Source organism: Mauremys reevesii, linkage group 7, assembly GCF_016161935.1.
Source record: "Mauremys reevesii isolate NIE-2019 linkage group 7, ASM1616193v1, whole genome shotgun sequence".
NCBI classification, from domain to species: Eukaryota; Metazoa; Chordata; order Testudines; family Geoemydidae; genus Mauremys; species Mauremys reevesii.
The window spans coordinates 97,018,615-97,038,369 of NC_052629.1; the positions used below are offsets into that span (position 1 = coordinate 97,018,615).

Here is a 19,755-nt window from a genome sequence, read left to right on the forward strand (position 1 = left end):
GACTAGCACTAGGAAAGGAGACCTTCAAACACACCCAGGGATCCTGGCTCCTGCCCCACCCCAAACCCTCCTGCCTTCTCCCTTGGCTTCCAAGCATCACTCACCCATGGTCCACTTAGACCATAAGAAGGCTGTTAGCTAGGACTCCTGGGTTCTAGCTCCACCTCAGGGGCTGGTGGATTAGAGCAGGTTCGCTTTACCCTGTTACACCCCTGGGAGTAAAGCTAGTCTCCTTCCCCCTACACACAGGATGAAGCTGAGGGTGGCTTCTGGGGGCAGCAAGAGATGGTGAGAGCAGGGAGGGGGCAGCACTATTGTCCCCCTCATAGTCCCAGCCCACTGAGCAGCTCTCCTGGCAGGTCCAAGGAGCAAAGGGCTGCTCCTAGCTGGGATTTACACCCCCTCACCCAGCCCTTATCCACCCCCAGGCCAGGCCAATGCAGGATGTCCATAGGAGACATACACAGAGGGAGAGGCTTGCAGGTCCCAGCACCACTGCTCCTTCGCAGCCAGCATGGGACTTTGAACTGCTGCAGGAGTGCTAGGGCACCAGGCCAGGCCTGACTGACCAGGGACAGGTGTGGAGCCGGCCTCAGAAAGGGGGTGGGGAGCAGTCTAGCTGCCTAGGGCAGGAGGGAGGTGGCCATGGCACAGACCTGCCCAGGTCCCCTGCACTCCTGGGTGTTTTACAAGAAAAGGCAGGTGCTGCTACTCATAAGCAGCAGCCACACCCAGCTCCCATGGCCAACCACACCCAAGGCTCAGCACTGATGGCAGGCTCCCAGGAGCCAGGACCCCTGGGTACTAGTCCCAGCCCTAATGTCCTTCTGCCTTGTTTCCCCAGTGGCCCCAAACCTTCCAAATAAAACCAGGCAGGGCAGTAGCTTGTTAGCATACTTTTTTTTATTGAAGGTCATTACAGGTGCTGCTTCCATATTAGTAAGTTCCACTGGAAGGATGTGTCCCAGCCCCCAGTTACTTAAATTTTGCAAGTTTCTCCACAATATTCCATTTATACACAGTACTACAGACAAGCACAAAGCCACTAAGTCATGGACGCGTTGGCAGCAGGGGGTTGCTTTCCGGGGACACCCCCAGCTCTCTCGGTGGGGCCAGAGAGAATCGGCATCTTTCACTGTTTCAAAACACAAAACCCTTAAAAAAAATTTACACACACCAGAAATTTCTAATTCCAGTCAGGAGAAGGCTACAGGGATGCAGTTAAGAGGAGCTACTAGGATGTCACCTTCCACCAGAAACTGCTAGCGGCTCAAGACCTGGGGTTGGCTGTTGGAGGGTCCCTCACTCACTAGCCCCTTTTGGGAACACCCTAGCCAGCAGTGGACTGGCCATCAAGACCTCAGCCCTATGGAGGATTTGAGCTGGGCTGTCAGGAGAGGGCAACGTAACAATGAAGCCACTTGGTCCCTGATCAACCTTTGAAGGAGACGTTACTGGAATGGAAACGGGGAATGGTCCCAGAACTAGACAGAGCTCAGCAGATGATCCCCATGAATGGTGGAACAGTCCCAAGACCTACACACTGAGCTCCAGCACTCCAAGAATGGGCCCTTCTTGGTGTCTCTAGACATCAAGCTAGAGAGCTCAATGCATGGTCCCTTCTGATGGTGGAGTAGCCCCGGACCTTGAGGAGAAGCTACAGTGCCCAGGGAATGGTCCCTTTGGTCTCCAAGGCGGAAGTTCCAGGTAACCGAGGAGGCAGTGGGTTTGGCAGGTGCCCCGCACAGCGGTCGTGGCCGGGCCGTGGAGTGTCTTGGGGACTCTGATCGTGCAAACTGGAGAAGGAGACTTAGGAGGCAAAGAATCGGAACGTTATCTAAGGAATTATCCCACCCACCCCCCATGGCCCTCCCACCCCCCCAAAAAAAGGTAGCACAGGACTGATTAACATGGAAGCTCCGGTATAAACTGGCACTGGGAGCGGCTCACAAGGGCTTCCCTTCCAAGCTGACAACGGCGTTGCCGCCGAGCTTCTGGGCCAAGGTGCAGCGGTCCTTCACCTCCTCGTAACAGGTTGCTTGCAACTCGTGCTTGATACCTTGGGTGGGGGAAGAAAAATGGGGAAGCTTAGGGCAAGTCTCAGGTTGGAAATCAACCCCTATCTCCCCTGCCTCCCAGATCCAACCCCTTCCCCCCCATCACTCCCTATGGGCAGGGCAGTGAGATTGTGATCCCCCGGTCAAGAAGCCCTGCTGTAGCCTTAGCAAAGGCACCATCTGCCTGGGGGCCTGAGAACTCCCAGCTCCGCCCCATCCCAGGCAGGGCCCCTCGGCCACCACACTGTGGTGGCCCATCCTGCCATGGGACCAGAGACTGTTTATTTAACATCTCCCAGTGGGTGACATGCACCAGGGAATTGACACCCCCATCCAAGGGTGGGGGGTAGCCTCACAGCACAGCAAGGAACCAGATCCAGACCCCTGGGCTGCCCCCGAATGGCTCTAACCCACTCCCAGAGCTAGGATAGAACCCAGGAGTCCCAGCATCGCAGGTGCTAGCCCCCAAGGGCCGCCCCCAGAGTGCAGTTCCACCTGGCCTTGGCAGGCACAGGCAGACCATGAGGCTCAAGTCATACAGCACCTCACTCAGAGGGGCTAGCAGCACAACCATGAGGCTGGGCCGGCGTCCCACTGCAGAGCTGCCAGCTCGCTCACCCGCCATGGGCCAGGGCCCCACAGGTGGCAGGACTCTACTCACCTGTGAGTTTCTTCTTGATGGCATCCTTGGAGCTGGCGTAGATCATCTTGCTCTTGAGGGGGGCACAATCTGGGGCCCTGCGGGGAGAGGGGAGGGGCTCATACCAACACCAGGGACTGGCGGCTCCCGCAAGGCACAGCCCAGCAGCTGAGGCCTCAGACACAGCGCCCACCTGGGCACAGACTGAAGGTGTACGAGAACTGAGCAGCGGCACAGGGGCTGAAAGGAGCAGGGGGAGGGGGGAGCCCTTCCCACTAGGCACAGCGCCTGAGGGGCAGATTCCCAGCAGGAGGCACAAGGAGCAAGAGAATAGCTGGGGGAGGCCCAGGAGAGAAATTGTGGCAGGTCAGCAAGGCAGAGCGGGAGCTCTGGGTCTCTCGGTGCCATGCCTGGCAGAGGGGGCAGGGTGGCTCTGTGCCCAGCACAATAAGGGCCTTTAAATGCCACCCCAAATAGGAGCTGCTGTGCTGGCTGAAACCTAGAGATAGTGCTGACAGTCTCCCCTGCCCCATTGGGCAGAGTTTCAAATCCAGGCCTGTCTTAACTCTCCTGCCCATGGCACCCACTAGAGTCCCCCCATTAACACCCCCCCTTGTCTGCAACCACTCATGCCTCCCACAAGTCCCACCCCTGCAGCCTCTCCATGCCTCCAGCTGGCCCCAGAGCAGGAAGGAGCTAATGTGTTCAGAACCCCCTGAATACAGTGTATGCCCCGGAGAGGGTGCCCCAGCTGGGCTAAAGGGGCTGGCAGAGTCAGCCCAGGATGCACTGCTTAGGTCACTCCTAGATCCCCAGTCCTCCCACCTGCCCTAGTGTTGTGGGCCCCACTGCCAGCTGGTCAGCCAGCAGCCCTTTAAACAAGCAGCTGGCACTCCCTGCTGGGCTTGCTCCACCCAGCAGAGGGGCCGGGTGCTGGCACTGGATGAACAAAGGCAGCTTTCACTGCGGCTCTGCAGAGGGAAGGGGTGGCACGGCCAGCCAGGGAGGGGGGATCCAGGGGGCTTCTCAGGCCTGGCTAGAGCCAGGAAGCAGGACCATCAAAAGGAATTTGAGGATGGAGGGGCAGGGCCAGAAAGGGGAGGGGCAAGGGAGCCACCCCAGGCTGAGGGGCTTGGCTCTACCAGAAGATGCAGCAGGGAGAATGGCATTGGAGGAGGATGGGAAGGGCACAATACTAGAGAGGGGCATGGCCAGAAGAGGGCAGTGGGGCATAGCCAGAACAGAGGTGCGCTCAAAGGATGGACACAGCCAGCAGAGATAATGGGGCACCCCAGGGAGTGACCAAGACAAGGGGTGTGGCTCCCCCAGTAGCTAGCCGGTGGAGAGGGTGGGCATAGCCAGCAGGGGCAAAAGGGCTGTACCACCCTGGAGGAAACGGGGCTGGGGCACGGCCCTACCAGAAGACAAAGACCAGATCCTCCTTCTTGCTCTCCTTGGTCTCGTAAGTGGCATCGTAGAGGGCGTAGCGGCAGTCCGACTCCGGGAGCATCTTGACAAAGTGCAGATAGGGGTCGTCGACTGTCTCACCCACGTCCCCCACCAGGATCTCCTTGCCCTCCTCCAGGATGATGTTCCTCTTGTCCTCGCTCAGGCAGAAGAGCACTGCCTTCTTGCGCTTCTTCACCTCCTCGGGGGTGGAGGCCTTCCGCACCTTCATGTCATTGAAGACCTTGATCACTCCATCAGAGACTGCTACGCCAGATGCCTGGGGGGGGGGGGGGGGGCGAGGAGGAGGCATTAGGGGCTCCCCCAGCCTCCAAAGGCTGGGTAATGAGGTGCCCATTAATGGGGTATTGGCCCCAGCACATCAACTCCCAAGGGCCATGAGCAATAGACACTGGGATTTCCTAGCCCTGAGGGGCAGATCTTCACAACAGAAGCCAAGCAGAGGGGACTGTTGGGGGATCCACTCCTTGCCCCCACCAAGAGGCCTTGGGGGATAGGTAATGTCAGTGCTGGGGGCCCACATACTCTACCAAGCCCCAAGCCAATGGGCCCAGACGATTTAACCCAGGAGCTGTCATGGGCTTTGCAGCTTTGGAGTTGTGGGGGGATGGATCGGGCAAGCAGCGGACAGTGTTGCTGGTTACACAGGCAGGACACGAGCAGACGCACTCCAGCAAGGGCCAGTAGCAAACCAGTGGGGCTGCTGGTGCTCCAGCCAGAGCCATGCACAATGGGAAGTGCTGCGTCAGAGCCTTACGCAAGCACCCCCGGCGGGAACCTGAAACCCCACGCAGGAAACGGCGCTGCACGTGACCTGTGCAGAAAGAGGTTGTGCCCGCTGCTTCCCCATCGCTACCCAGCAGCCTGGGCCCTTCCCCCATGGTGCAGTCCCAGGGGCAAGGGACCTGCTGCAAACCACCACCTGCAGGGGTGGGGTGACAACCCTTTTCCCTATCCCCTGCTCCCCCAGAGCCCTGCCAACCCCCATTCACCCCAGGAGACCACTACCCCGGTGCCTGCCTGCCAGCCCCCCTGCCACAGCTCCCATCTCCTATTTCCCCTGCTCACCCTGTGCCTACCTCCCACTCCCCATTTACCCCAGGAACACCCCCCCCTGCCTACCTCCCATCCCCCATTCTCCCCCTCCCCCAAGGCAACTGCTTTACTGCACCAAGAGACAGATGGTTGAGCCTCCATGACAGCCTCCTTCCTGGCCCAGGGTTCAGAGCACAGCACCCCCCACGCTACTGAGCTCACCCTTCTCCCCACCCCCCCCAAGACACCTTCAGACCGAGAGCCTCATTATTGGGGGACCTGCCATAGCACTTCACACTCCATTGCCTGGCAGCAGGGGGGCCAATCTGAGTAGCTGGGGGCACCCCAAATTCTAACCACCCAGCCCAGGCCCCCATTGGATGATCCCAAGGGTCCAGCCAACATCCAAGGCGGTCCTTCAGCAGAGTCTGGCTTCAGCAGCTGGCCGGCAAAGCAGCACAGTGATATGCTCTTATATGGCGAAGGGAGGCTGTTTTAGGGGAAGCACCAGCCCCTTTGCTCCAGCAGCTGTTGCAGGGAGGGGGGAAATGAACGGGGCCTGTCAGGAACCAGCACCAGAGAGAGTCAGCAGATCCCCAGGCCTGGGTCCAGATACTTCAGCCAATACAACCAACCCTGCAGCAAGGCCCTTGCAGCCAGGGGCAGCCCCCGAGCCTCCTAATTGAGTGGGCCCATAGGAGGCTAAAGGGCTTTTGTTCCCAGGCCCAGCAGCCCTGTCTGAATCCATGTAAAAATCCTTAACCCTGTAAATACTAAATCAGTGCTACGGGTTCTGCCAAAGAAATGAGACTGTTCCCGGGTCACTGCCGGCACCCTTTGCTAATCACACCCAGATTTCCCTGTACCCTCCACCCCCAAGTTTCCCCACCTTCCCTCCAAGCTGTGCTCACCACTTAGCGCCAGCAGCAAGGCAATTCTAGGAGCCCAGGCACCAGGCGAACCAAGCACCTCTCCCCTCCCCCCCAGCATCTTTGTCTTCAGGCATAGGGAGGGCTCTATAGGCTGCATGGGAGCACCCCCACCCCTCAAGCCAGTTCAGAGATGCCAAGGGCCATGCGGGCTCCCTGCTAGCCCTGACTGAAGCAGGTTTAGCCAGGGCGAGCTGGGAACCAGGGCTGAGAGCAGGAGGCAGAGACGGAGTCAGACATTTTGCAGAGCAACACACTCACCCACTGTCATAGCATGTCAGTGGGGAGCAGTGGGGTGCTAAGACTGGGAGGGGGAGCTGAGCCCAGCACACTGGATTGACTGATCTGCAGGGAGCTAGGACAATGTAGGCACAAAGATGGGCTCATCTTAGACTCAGATTTTAATGTCAGAAGGGCCCGTTATGTCCCCCCTTTCAGACCTCCTGTATAACACAGGCCAGAGAATCTCCCCACCCATTCCTGTATCCAGCCCACATCTCACTGGCAGCCCCTGGCAGGGGGCCCCCACCCATTAGTGATTTGGCCCCATTTGACACATCAACCACCACCTGCATCCCACCACCCCAAGGCTAGCGGTGGAAAGATAACTACTGCAGACAAGGGGAGCCCTGAGGTCACAGGCCCCCACATACCACAGTGGAGCTAGGACATCAGGAAGAAGAAAAGGGCTAGGGGTGACTGGCAAGCCTCAAACCCCTTGCTCTGGGGGAGGTGGGAGAATCTCCCTTTGTCAACCCCCATGCTCTGATGCAATCGGAGCCCCTGGAACAATCTGCCCCCCCCCCCGAGAACTAGCTCCAACCCCATCAGAGGCTGGGAGAAGGGGCCAGCCCCACGTGGGACTCACACATAGGGGTGCACCATCTGCATCCTGCCACACACCTGCACCTATAAGAGAAGTGGCCAGAACAGGCCCTATAGAAAGCATAAAAGAGCCCCTCATAGGGATCCCACGCGGGAAAAGGAAGCAGACACCCGCTATGACTTCCAAAGGCACCTCCAGATGGATCCCATGGAGGTAGGCGGGAACCCCTCGGAAAGGGCGAGAGTCCCATGGACCCTACACGGGCCTCCCGACACAGAAAGGAGCAGACAAACAGCCACCTATACATCCCATAGGGGAAACGAGGCTCCCCTTGGAGCTCCCATTCATAGAAATCCCGTACAGAGCAGCGCCCCACCTCTCCCACAGGTGGTGTGGAGGACGAAATCGGATCCTACAGCAGGATCCCCGATAGCTCTTACAGGCGCCCCCTACAGAGGTGGCGGGTACGCCACGCTCCCCTTCCCCTATGGATCCCATGGGCGCCCCAAAGGCAAGATGGCGGCCGCGGGGCACAAGATGGCGGCGGCGGGCCGGGGTCTCACCATGGTGCTGCGGGCAGGGGGATCACGGTCCGGGCTGCGCGTGGTTCGCTCTGCAGCACTTTCTCGGTCGGTCGGTGTCGAGACCAAATACTGCCCCGCCCCAAACCAACCGGCCGCCCGCTTCCGCTTTATGGGGGAGGGGCACTTCCGGGCGGCTCGGGCCGTGGGGCACGCAGGGAAATGGAGTCCGCGCCGCTGGGTAGGAGCCGCAAAGCGCATGGAAATGTCGGGCGGGGGAGCGCGAGGGAAGGATGAGCGCTACAGTCCGGAGGATCATGGGAGATGTAGTCCTGGGGGGCAGAGAGACGCTGGCGCGCCTAATCTGAGAGAAACCACAGCGGGGTGTCCTGCAGTTGCAGTGCATCATGGGTAACGTAGACCCCCCCCCCCCATTGAATAACGGGAGACGTTTAATCATCTCCACGCCGCCTCCAGGACCCTGAGCTGGGGCCAGACTTAGACCTGCTGCCATGCTGGGGGCAGCAGGTGGTGCAGCCCGGAGTTCTAGGTTCTCGCTCGGCTCTGGGTGGCGCGTGGGCTCTAGTGGGTGGGACCCGGGATTGTGGCTAAGGGGCTTGGTATCGGGATCCTCCCCAGGGGCCGAGGTCCGACCTCCCACGTGGGACCCCGCCTGGAAATAAAACAGTTGTTTTATAAATCAGGTTGTTAAGGCGCTGCTGGTCGGGGGGCTGGAAGCAGTGCTGGGGGGGGGTGAGTACGTATATAGCGTGTCAAATAGGCTCTGGGGCCGCCGAATCCGAAGACCGGCTGCTGGTTGGCTGAGCCTCTCCCTGAACCCCGCCCCCTTCCCTTTCCGGGCTCTGTTCCCTCCCCGCCTCATTGCGTCGCTTCCAAATAAGGGCGTGAACAGCAGCACAGAATGAGGCCCCGCCTCCTGCAGTATCCACTCCTTATAAGGACATCTAGGGCAGCCGAGAAGCCCCACCCCCGGCACTAGGTGTTGGGGGTGGGACCCAGAGCCGCCCTGGAGTCCTTGCTCCCCCTTCCATTCCCTGGCTGATTACTTTGGCCCCTGCCCAGTACCGCAGCTGTGTTGCGAATTCTCATGATTTTGTCATGGTAATTATAGTTTTCCTTAAAGCCTCAACTCCTGGAGTCAAGTGGAGATGTGAGGACTTCAGCCTTCATTCTTAAAGAAAAATACCCTCCTAGCCCTTGTGGCAGTGGAGATAGCTTCAAAATGCGACCACAGTGCACCCTAAAGGCTCAAAAAGCAGAAGACAACTAAAAACCACCAAATCAATTTTGTTTAAGTAATCTCATGATTTTAAAGCCAATCTCATGACTTTTGAGCAAAACAAAAGCTGGCAAAACTGCAACAGGGATAGTTTGGCTGGGCGGTACCCAGGAGCAACCCTAGGCATTTTGCCTGGCAGGGTTGAAAACATTTTGGGTACCCCCTTAATTGCGCTCCCCTGAGGTAGTGGCTGCAGGAAAGGGGAAAAAAGGCTGAGTGGCACAGTGCCCCCTGGAAGTTGGCAGCCAAGGTGACCACCCTGTTCATCCAACCCTACAAGCAACCTTCGTTATACCTCTTAGGGACAATCTTGCTGCTGCTCCCATCCTCTGGACCAAAACCCAAGCACAATTTACATGTCATGTATAAGTGGTCACCATTATGCTCCAGAGTTAACAGACAGTGCCAAAGCTCTCTATGCTGCTGTTCCAGGCATCCTGCATGACTCAGTAGGGAGTGCTCTTCCCCTAAAACCAGTGGTGAGCCCACCACACCAGCCAACCCTGTATTAACAGCCCCTGCACACCACCTCACAGGAAACAGACTCAGAACCAAGGGAGGGATCCCTGTATAAACAGTCCCTGTGCCCCACCCCAGAGACACCTGGGTCTCAGAGCTGCCTAAGGGCTCTGCCTTCTGCTACCCCAGCCCTGGGCTCCCCCCACCCCAGCTCTGCCAGTGCCCCCAACCCATGGCTGTCTGCCAAGCAGGACTGTCTCCAGGCAGAAGAATATCTATCTCAAGGGATTAACCAAATGCTCCCTAGATTATCTCCCTCACAGATCAAATTGAGAAACCACCTGTATGTGTGGGGTGGAGCCATCATGGGTTGGGGAGAGCTGGTGGGGAAGGATAATCTGAAACCATGACAGTGGCTCCCATACTGGGGGCAGGTTGGTTCCCCTTCTTTCTCAGCATGACCCCAGCTAAAGGGGTTTCTGTGGGCATGGGGACTTGCCTTCTCAGCTCTGCCAATGCCCCTCTCCCCAACACACAGCTTCTGGCTACCCCAGCCCTGAGCTCCACCAGTGTCCCTCACCCCCAACCCACAGCGTCCTGCTACCCAGCCCTGGGCTCCCCACAGCTCTGACAGTGCCCCCCACCCTACGCCTTCTTCTACCCCAGCCCTAAACTCCCCCCACCCCAGCTCTGCCAGTGCCCCCAGCCCTGGGCTCCACCCAGCTCTGCCAGTGCCCCCCACCCTACGCCTTCTTCTACCCCAGCTCTGGGCTCCCCCCTACCCACGGCCTCCTGCTACCCCAGCCCTGGGCTCTCCCCTCCCCGCCCCAGTCTCTTTCTGTTCCGAGAGGCACCCGCAGCTCTCGGGCATCGCTGAGTTTTCGTCTTCCTCTAGCCGCCAGATGGGGCTGGAGCCGCCCCCAAACACTCAAGCCCCGTGGTCCCCACAGCAAGGGGCGGGGCTAAGAGAAGCTGCGGCCCGGCGGGACAGGGGTGGAACCGCTTCCGGCGCAGGGGTCGCGGTGCCCCCCGCGGGGCAGAGTGGGGGGGGGTGTCTCCCCCGTGCCGCAGCTGTAGGGTTAGCGGGAACCCAGGAGTCCGGGGGACCCCTCCCATCTCCTTTGGGGAGCTGGCCCCTGCCGTTAAAGCGACTCTGATCGGGGCAGAGCCAGGACCCCGCCCCCGTGTCCCCAGGCGGGGGCAGGGGAATAGCCCCCCCCCCCCGGCCAGACCCCGCATCCCCACTCTGGGGCTGGATCGGAGCCAGCGCCCCCTAGAGGGGAAAGGCCCCGCGTCCCATTTTCTCCTCTGTCTGTCCCCGGGGGCGCTGCTCCTGCCCCGGCTGCAGCAGGTGGCACCTGCGGAGATGGCGGCCCCCCGGCGGCTGGGGCGGAAGAAGCCGGTGCCCGCCTGTCCTAATCCCCTCTTCGTGCAGTGGCTGACAGAGTGGAGGGATGAGGCCGCTGAGAAGGGCAAGAAGACCCAGTTCGTGTATCAGAGGGTGAGTTCGCCCTCCCGCCCGCAAAGATCCCAGGAGTCCGGGTTCCCAGCCCCCCTGCTCTGACCACTGCTGCACACCCCTCCCGAGCTGGGACTAGAACCTAGGAGTCCTGGTTCCCAGCGCCCCTGCTCTGACCGCTGCTGCACACCCCTCCCGAGCTGGGACTAGACCCTAGGAGTCCTGGTTCCCAGCCTCCCTGCTCTGACCACTGCTGCACACCCCTCCCAAGCTGGGACTAGAACCCAGGAATCCTGGTTCCCAGCCCCCTGATCTAACCACCAGACCCCACTCCCCTGCTAGAGCTTGGATAGAACCCCAGAGCCCTGGTTCCTGTAGCTGGGACCACGGTGGGGTGGGCTGGAGGCTCCCCGCGTCAGTGTTTCATCCCCTCAGGCCCTGGACTCCCTTCAGAGGTACCCGCTGCCCCTGCGCAGTGGGCGTGAGGCCACGATTCTGCAGCATTTTGGGGACTGGATCTGCCGGAGGCTGGATGAGCGACTGGAGAGGCACCGTGCTGAGCAGGGTAGGTGGAGAGCACCAGGGATGGGGTGTCAGGACTGAAGGGGTTCCCCAGGATGGCATGGTGTGAGGAGGAGGCTGAGTGGCGGCATGGGCAGCCACACAGGGGCATAAGTGTACCGGGGTGCACAGGGCTCCTGGGTAGTTGGTTCCACTATGTTTAGGGATCCTTCGCAACTGTGGTAAATTTAAAATCAAATGGGAGTGCTTTGTTATTGTACGGTCTCTCCTAGGGAGTGGGAGGGTATTGTCTCCCCCTCTCTCCCATCAGGCCCCTCCTTGAGTCTAGCAAGTGAGAGGCTGCTCCCAGTATGGAGCCCCCAGGCCCTGTCCCAGCTGGAGGGTGGGGGTCAGGCTGGTTGAGGGAGGCAGGGAATGGGAGACCGGGCCTGTCCTCTCTAGGGGGCCCTGGATCGGAGCTTGTGCAGGGGAACTGGCTGGTGTGGGAGCTCCTATCTTATTTCTATTTGAACTCTAGGTGCAGATGCCCCCCTTGAAGCCATGGGAGGGGCCAGCCCCTCAATGGGGGGACAGGAAAGTGATCCCCCCAGCACAGAGCACCATTCCACCAACAACCCCTCTGCCTCACAGACCTTACTGGGGGATCTGGAGCCTCCCCCCATGGTGAGAGCACTGCCTCTGGCACAAGGGCTGGAAGCCAGGACTCCTGGGTTCTATTCCCTGGCTCTGGGAAGGGAATGGGGTCTAGTGGTTAGAGAAGGGGGTGTGCGAGTCAGGACTCCTGGGTTCTATCCCTGGCTCTGACTCTCTAACATGCTAGGTAAGTCCCTTTGCCTGTCTGTGCCTCATTGCCCCTCTGGGGTAGAGTGGGTTTGTGTGAAAGACACTGGGTTGCAGGGACAGGTTGGGGCTTGGGGGGACGTCAGAGGCAGCAAGGGGATCAGAGCTGGGGGAATCCTGCTGATTGTCACTTCTCTTTCCAGAGGAAGCCCCGTCCCCCCCGGAGGTACATCCCAGCCCCACGCTCCGGGGGCTACGCTGTGCTGCTAGCCCTCTATAAGGACAGCACGGTAAGCCTGGAATCCTGGGTTCCATGCCCAGCTCTGGGAGGGGAGTAGGGTCTAATGGTTAGAGCAGTGGGCTGGGAGCCGGGACTCACGGGTTCTATTCTTAGCTTTGCAAGTGGTGTTTAGAGCCTGGCCTCCTATGTTCACTCCCCAGTGCTGACTCCTCCTGCTCCCCCTTACAGAGCCCACGCAGCCGGGGGTTCCTGATGAAGTCTGAGCTGCAGCGGGCGGCTCAGCCGCTGTGTGACAAATCCTTCACGCTGGTGAGTGAGAGCTGCCTCGGAGAATCCCCCGGCCTGCCAGCCCCTTTCAGTCCGGTCACCATCAAACACTCATCATGAGGTTCTAGAGTTGATGGGTTCTGGAGATGGCTTGAGGAGCCATCACTCCTGATGCAGGGATCTGAGCCCATCATTCCCCTCCCCTCTTCAAGTTTCCCTACCCCCTCTGCTTCCCCCAGCCTTGCCCTTCTCCCTTGCTCTAAGCTCTGCTGGGGCTCAGGCAGGTCCCACCCAGCAGAGTCACATGGGGTATCTGTGTCTTGCAGGGTGACCCTGGAAATAGGTACACAGCTTGGGCATCAGTTGGTACCTTGATCCGCAAAGAGCTGGTGCTGAAAACCAATGTCCCGGCCAGGTAGGGGGTGCTGTGCTGAAGGGGATGCAATTCAGGGCTTGCTAGGGGCATCGTGGTATGAAGGGGGTGCTGGGCTTCGGAGGGGGTGTCATGTTGCAAGGAATGGGGGGGGGCGCTCAGCAGGGAATAGTGTGCTGCTGGGGGTTGTTGTGGACATGCCCTAGCCTTTACACAGTCTCCTGGAAGTAACCCCAGCCCCCACCCCTTCCCCAAGGGCTGCTGGGCAGCCTTAGTGACTCACTGTGGGTCTCTGCTGGGCTTGCTGCAGTGATCAAAACCCCTGCAGCAACTTTTCCTTCCTAGGGAGCGACGCCAGGATCTGTGGTGAGGCTGGGCAGCCTGGCCAGGCCGAAGGAGCATTGATTAGTCACCTGGGATCCGGTGTCACAGGGTCCTCAGCCACACTTAGATAGAGTCCATGTTGGTAGCAGCAGCGGCTCTGCCACAGCCTGGTTCTCTGCGCTCCATCTTCGCTCTGTTCGTACGGGCGTCCTGTCTGTTCACAGCAGCAACCTTCAAACCAGCCCCTTGACAGCTTGTTCCTTTGCTCTGGCTGGGGAGTTTCTTTCAGGGCCCAGAACGCCCTTTGATGCTGGGCCATCCAGAGCGCTTTGTCTGGCTTGCCCTTCGATACAGCTCAGTGCTGGGAGCAGCTCGGGAGCTAATTGGGGTACAAATCTCCAATAATACCCTGCCATCCCAGTGAAGGAGTAGGCCTGTTTCTTGGTTTTGGGAGCAGGCCAGTTCTTAACAGCCTCCACCTTTGCAGAGTCTGGCCTTCTGCAGCTGCTCCCCACCTTGTGTCCCAGATAAGCCACCTCAGCCATCCCCCCCCCCCCACACACACACTGTACACTTCAGGGGGGTCAGGTACCCCCCTAACCTAGGCTACATGTGGCTACAAATGTCATCAACATACACCTAGGCCAAGTCCTCCATTCCCTTCGGTAACTGAGCTACCAGATCCTGGAAGGTGGGTGCCCCTTTAGGCCAGAGGGTAAAACCAGGAAATCCTAGAGCTCCATTGAGGCCAGTTGCCCTTGGGGAGCTCTGTGGTGCTAAGGTAACATGCATCCCCACCTGTCTAGAATCTCTTCCATTGAAGGCCTGGGCTAAGCATCAGACACTGTGATTGCAGGACACTTTCCCTAATCCACAGAGGAAACATCACCCCCTGCTACTCAGGCGCTAGCATCACAGCTGTGGCCCAGGCACTGTTGGGCAGCTGAACCCCACCCCCAGGGCCAGCATGTCAGATATTTTCTTTTCCAGGTCATGGGCATTTCCCCCTTGACTGAAAGGAGAGCATCTAGTGGGAGGGTTGGCTCCCATCTCCATCTGGTGGACAGGTAGGCTGGTGCGCCCCAGTCTGCTGGAGGATACCTGTTTGGAACATCACAGCCTCCCCCCAAGCTTGCAGCTTATTCAGATGAGTGCCATAAGCTGGTCCCTAGTCCATGTTACTGGGCACACACTCGCCACCCACCAGCCTGCAGGGAGGGGAATCCAGCCTCTAGGTCCCTGGGTGTTTAAGCCTCCCAGAGCCTGAGCAGAGTCCAGGCCCCACCCCTGTTTTGATCCCTTGGCACACAAACGGTACAGCTCCTGTGAGCCTAGACCCTGGGTGCAGTGCTGATCACTCAGACAGCCCCTGTCCCGAGGTGTGAGCTTTCCGGGCCCAGCTCAGCTCTCACAGAACCCCTGTGGCAGCTGTGAAGCAGATATCACACCTGGTCCCTGCCCTGAGACTCACCTGCTGCTCTTTTACCTCATCACACGCAGCAGAGAGAGCTCAGATCCTGCAGACCCGACCTCCTGCGCACAGCGCCTGCCGCTAACTCCCCTTCCCCGGGGAGGCCTCCACCCAGCTGGGCTCAGGCAGGGCCCTGCCTCAAGGCTACTCTATCAAAAATGGCCTAAACCTCCCAAGAGCTCAGCTCCTCCCCTTTATAACCCTGCAGCCTCCTCTGACAGGTGACTCCCTCATCAGCTGCACCAGGCGAGCCTGGCCCAGTGACCTCGCTCCCCAGGCCTCCTCCCCCCGCTACCCTGCTCTCCTGGGGGGGACCAGTCTGTCGTCTAGGGCGAGCCGATTGCTGTGGCCGAGCGCCTCACGTCGCCGCCGCTCTGTGTTACCCCTTTGCCCCCGGCCTTCGGACTCTCCGCCCACCGTGGGGGCGAACACAGTGCCGCACAAGTGAAAGGCTGCACCTCAGAGGGAGTGTCCCATGTGAGAAGGAGCCAGGCAGCCAGTTCCTGCCCCCACTCAGAGTGCCTAGATCGTCCCCCCGCCTTCCCCGGATCCTCACAGAGGCTCAATAGGGGCGGGGCAGGTGGGGTGGCAGGTTCAGTAGCAGGTGTTGTGCTGCCTGGAGGTTTGCTAGGGGAGAAGGGCAGGGGACTCGGGAGGTGCCAGGCTGTGGGGGCAGCAGAGGGGACTCAGTGGGTACTGATGCCCTTTGCTCCCCACAGGTACTCTCTGACACCGCAGGGGCTGGCACTAGCCCAGAGGCTTGTGGCTGCGAAGCAGGCCCTGATTTCAGAGGGTCGAGCCCCAGAACCCAAGACACCCCAGGGCGCAGAGCCCACGCATCCTGCTGGGGAGAAGAAACTGCACCCGGAGCCCCAGCTGTGAGTGCCAGCTCCTGACAACCTGTGAGAGCCGAGGGGCGGGGCTGGGAGCCAGGACTCCTGAGTTCTGCAGCACTGGGGAGGAGTGGGGTCTACCACATTGGAGCAGGGGGCAGGGGTGGTGGGAGTCAGGACTGCAGGGTGGGGGGAGTGGGGACTAGCAGTTAAGCTCCATTCATTGTGGTCTCTCTAGACCCAGCCAATGGCAGTGTTAACCCTTTCTTTGCTGATTGTTGGAGCAGAAGCTCCCAGCTTTCCCAAGCCCTGTGCTGTCTGGGGCGGGGCTGGGACAGGACTTCCCCACCTTTCCTGGCCCCTCTCCATGGCTGTGTTCTCACTGTGCTGTCTGCCCCACTTTGCTGCAGGCTCGATGGCACCCTGGGACCCCAGGAGGGGGCAGCGGGTGGCTCTGGAGGGCAGAGGCCCCCTGACCCTGAATTTGTGCTGAGACCTGGCCAGTTTGACATCATCCTGTGTGTGGATTTTATCGAGACCATGGGGTGCGTTGGCGGGGCCTGAGCTTCTGGCTGGGGGGAGTTGGAGGAGGGGGTTATAGGGCATCCCAAGCAGGGAGGTTTATTGTAGGGGAGTCCCAGGCAGGTTGGGCTCTGGGGGCTGAGGTGGGGAGGTCACTCAGGATATCGTATCCTGGAGGGATGGGGGAATCGCAAGGGCTCCTGAGCAGGCCCCAGTCCCACCCCATCTCTGCCCGCAGTGGCCCAGCGGCCCGGAAGCAGGATCTGCTGGCCGAGCTGCGCCGGAACGCTGTACCCTTCGACGTGCGCAAGCTGCATGTGGGGGACTTCATGTGGGTCGCCCGTGAGAGGGTCCAGCCCCGCCCAGGTAGGAGCCCCTAGGCTAGCAGGGAGGGAGGGCTCCTTGAGTGTGCCTAGCGCTGCCTGAGCCCATGGCTCTGAAGGGTGGCCCCACCCCACACATCCCAGTGGGGCACTACCCCAGCCTCACGCATGCAGATACACCCTGGCCCCAGGGTAGGAGTACTGGGAGGGCTCCTAGCTGCCACACCAAGTGGGGGCAACTATGGGGGGGTGCAGAGCCTCACGGCATCAAGATAGCCTCATTCTGGCCATGCATGGATTGTGGGGGGGTCCTGTTCTTCCCTTCCTAAGCCCCATCTCGCCCCAGGGCAGCTGCACCTGCCCCCAGCACGGGAGTTGGCCCTGGACTACGTAGTGGAGCGAAAGCGAATGGCTGACCTGTGTGGGAGCATCATCGACGGCCGCTTCCGTGAGCAGAAGGTGTGGGGGGAGTGGGGTGTCTGGGTGATGGAGGAGGGGATCTGGGGGCTGTCTGGATGGAGTCATGGGGTGGGAACTAGGGTGGGTCTCCCACGCTAACCCCCCCCTCCATCCCCCAGTTCCGTCTGCATCGCTGTGGCCTGTGCCACCCCATCTACCTGCTGGAGGAATCAGGATCGACCCAGCACCTGAGCCTGCCAGAGAGCACCCTGCAGCAGGCAGCCACCAGCACCCAGGTATGGGGACCATGCCCAGCACCCTGGTACAGCAGCCCCCAGCAGGGCACTCCCCCCCATACACATACAGCTTCTGAGCCTCCCACAGAGCACCCGGCATCAGGCAACCACCAGTATCCAGCTCTGGACTCCCCAACCCAGCACCTGGATGCAGGGGCCCTTCTGTGTCCGCTCCCCCTAACAATGGCACAGGTTTAAGGCCAGAAAATGTCCAAACCTCAAGGAGGCTGTGAAACCAGGTGCTCTGTCTCCACACACACACCCCCACAGGCCCGCTGTAGACTCTCCATGCCCCCCAGTCTCTAATGCTCTCTTCCCCCACACCCAGGTAGTGGATGGCTTCTTCGTCAAATGCACCCGGGACCTGCGGGAATCGGCTGCGTACCTGACCATCATGACACGTCATCTGAACAGCCTGTATGGGGTGAGCAGGGGGCTGTGGGTCAGGAGTGAGGGGTGGCAACAGAGCTGGAGGGAGGGGAGCTGAGCCCAGGGCTGGGTTAGCAGTGGACTGGGATTGAGGGTCACCGGCGGGGGAGGGGAGCCCAGGGCTGGGCTAGCAGGGGATGGTGGCAGAGCTGGGGGATGGGGAGCTCAGGGCTGGGCTAGCAGGGGGCTGTGGGTTGGGAGTGAGGGGCGGTGGCAGAGATGGAGGAAGGGGGGCGCTCAGGGCTGGGTTAGCAGGGGGCTGTGGGTCAGGAGTGAGGGGCGCTGGCAGAGATGGAGGGAGGGGGAGCCGGGAGCCCAGAGCTGGGCTAGCAGGGGGCTGTGGGTCGGGAGTGAGGGGCATTGGAAGAGCTGGGGGCTGGGCTAGCAGGGGGCTGTGGGATGGGAGTGAGGGGCATTGGAAGAGCTGGGGGATGGGGAGCTCAGAGCAGGGCTAGCAGCGGGCTGTGGGTCGGGAGTGAAGGGCGGTGGCAGAGCTGGGGGATGGAGAGCTCAGAGCTGGGCTAGCAGGGGGCTGTGGGTCGGGAGTGAGGGGCATTGGAAGAGCTGGGGGATGGAGAGCTCAGAGCTGGGCTAGCAGGGGGCTGTGGGTCAGGAGTGAGGGGCACTGGAAGAGCTGGGGGCTGGGCTAGGAGGGGGCTGTGGGTCAGGAGTGAGGGGCGCCAGCATGGAGTAGGGGACGGTTGGTTGGATTTACGAGGTGCCGCTTTCCTTTTCCTCCCCAGAACAAGACGCTGGTGAGCTGCACCAAGGAAGAGTCTCAGGGCCGCTGCCCTCTGAAGCCCAACAGCGACTCCTGCACCCTAATGACCTTCCAGGAGTTCAATGAGGGAGCTGTCAAGAACAAGGTGAGACTGGGCAGAGTGGCCATGACCCTCTTTCCAGCCCCAGGCCAGGGAATGGGACCCTGGCTGTGATCCAGGGCAGGGGGCTGTCTGGCTCCAGCAGCTGGGGTGGCTCTGTCCCTTCCCAGGATCCTACCCTAGGGCTGGATTACTGGGGTACACCTTGGCAGCTCCCCCGGCTCTGCCCCCATCCCCCATTTCTCTCTGCCTCCTAGGCCCAGACTGTGCGTGAGGTGTTTGCTCGGCAGCTCATGCAGATCAGTGGAGTGAGTGGGGAGAAAGCAGCCGCCATTTTGGAGAGATACAGCACACCGGCCAGGTACAGGTCTGGCCCCAGCTCTGGGTGGGGAGTGGGCTTGGGTGGGAGAGCAATGGAAGGGCTGGGAGCCAGGACTCCTGGGTTCCTTTCCTATTGGCTGAGTGCCTGTCTTGTTCCATGCCTCACTTTCCCCTACTCTACAAAGCTTGGGGATTGGGAACCCCTGAGTCCCTGCCCCCTGTCACTGTCTGTCTCCACCCTTTCAGTCTGCTGGCCGCCTACTCCGCCTGCCCAGACCCTGAGAGCAGGGACAAGCTGCTGAGCACCATCAAGTGTGGCAAACTGCAGAGGTGAGAGTGAACATCGTGCAGCCCCTCAGGCCTGACCCACGCCCCCCTGCTAGCCTGGTACTGGGCTCCCCCTCACCACAGCTCTGCCGGTGCCCCTCAGGCCAGCTGATTCATTCACTCCAGGGAGCTGTAAAGCCTCCCTCTGGCTTCAAAAGCTTATTTAGGATTTTTGAATGAGCTCCGGGCTTTGGGGCTATTTTAGTCTCTGGGGCCTAGAGGGGGGCAGGGAGCCAGGACTCCTGGGGTCTCTGTGCCTCAGTTTCTGGCTGTGGCTGATGGTCAGAAGTTGGGGCCTCCTGCTGTGCCGCTCCCCTGGCCCTAACACCCCCTTCCCCATTGTGCTTCCTCCCCCAGGAACCTGGGCCCTGCCCTGAGCAGGACACTCTCCCAGCTGTACTGCAGCCCTGGCCCCCTCTCCTGAGCAGGGGGATCTCATCTGTCCTGCTGCAAGGGACCCCAGCACCCCAGGCTTCACCCTGGGCACTAAGGGGTGCCACTGGGCAGAGAGCCAGCTCCCGTCTCCAGGGGCAGAGCGGTCGGGTGAGGACCCTGCCTCTGTGGGGTGTACCCCCAGGGGGCATGGTGGTCATGCGGGGAGGGAGGCTTCCGGGTGTGCGTGAAAGGACTGTTGGGGGCTTTCGGACCCAGCGTTTGTTTTAATGAATCTTTGTATTTTCCTTATTCCAATAAATTTGATGGCTGCTTTGTTCCTCCTGGGATTTTCCTTCCCCCTGGGGGTGGGGGATCCCACTGCCGCATTACCACTGCGAGGGGGTCCAGATGCCAGGATTCGCCCCCCATCGCATGGGG

General features: G+C 60.4%; 2 protein-coding genes across 5 annotated transcripts; one reads left to right on the forward strand and one right to left on the reverse strand.

The window, feature by feature from the left end:
* Positions 1-885: 885 nt before the first annotated feature.
* CFL1 (cofilin 1) lies at positions 886-8,585 on the reverse strand. Its single transcript, XM_039481951.1, has 5 exons — positions 8,562-8,585; positions 7,518-7,775; positions 4,116-4,423; positions 2,719-2,795; positions 886-2,059 (listed from the first exon to the last, which is right to left on the reverse strand). The coding sequence occupies exons 1-5, from the start codon at positions 8,583-8,585 to the stop codon at positions 1,947-1,949; spliced, it is 780 nt and encodes a 259-aa protein (XP_039337885.1). The 3' UTR covers positions 886-1,946.
* On the forward strand, positions 7,806-19,671 carry MUS81 (MUS81 structure-specific endonuclease subunit). 4 transcript variants are annotated; one of them, XM_039547555.1, is made up of 17 exons: positions 7,806-7,886; positions 10,583-10,735; positions 11,129-11,258; positions 11,733-11,878; positions 12,199-12,285; positions 12,465-12,545; positions 12,830-12,918; positions 15,391-15,549; positions 15,915-16,049; positions 16,265-16,392; positions 16,696-16,808; positions 16,928-17,044; positions 17,373-17,468; positions 18,217-18,339; positions 18,552-18,655; positions 18,862-18,945; positions 19,300-19,671. In XM_039547555.1, exons 2-17 carry the CDS (start codon positions 10,601-10,603, stop codon positions 19,364-19,366), a joined length of 1,794 nt encoding a protein of 597 aa, XP_039403489.1. In that variant the 5' UTR covers positions 7,806-7,886; positions 10,583-10,600; the 3' UTR covers positions 19,367-19,671. The 4 variants fall into 4 exon arrangements, 3 of the variants coding, with proteins under 3 accessions (XP_039403489.1, XP_039403488.1, XP_039403490.1); XM_039547554.1 differs by lacking the exon at positions 7,806-7,886 and having other exon boundaries at positions 10,573-10,735; XR_005601300.1 differs by lacking the exons at positions 7,806-7,886; positions 19,300-19,671 and having other exon boundaries at positions 16,696-16,797; positions 18,862-18,899.
* Positions 19,672-19,755: the final 84 nt, after the last annotated feature.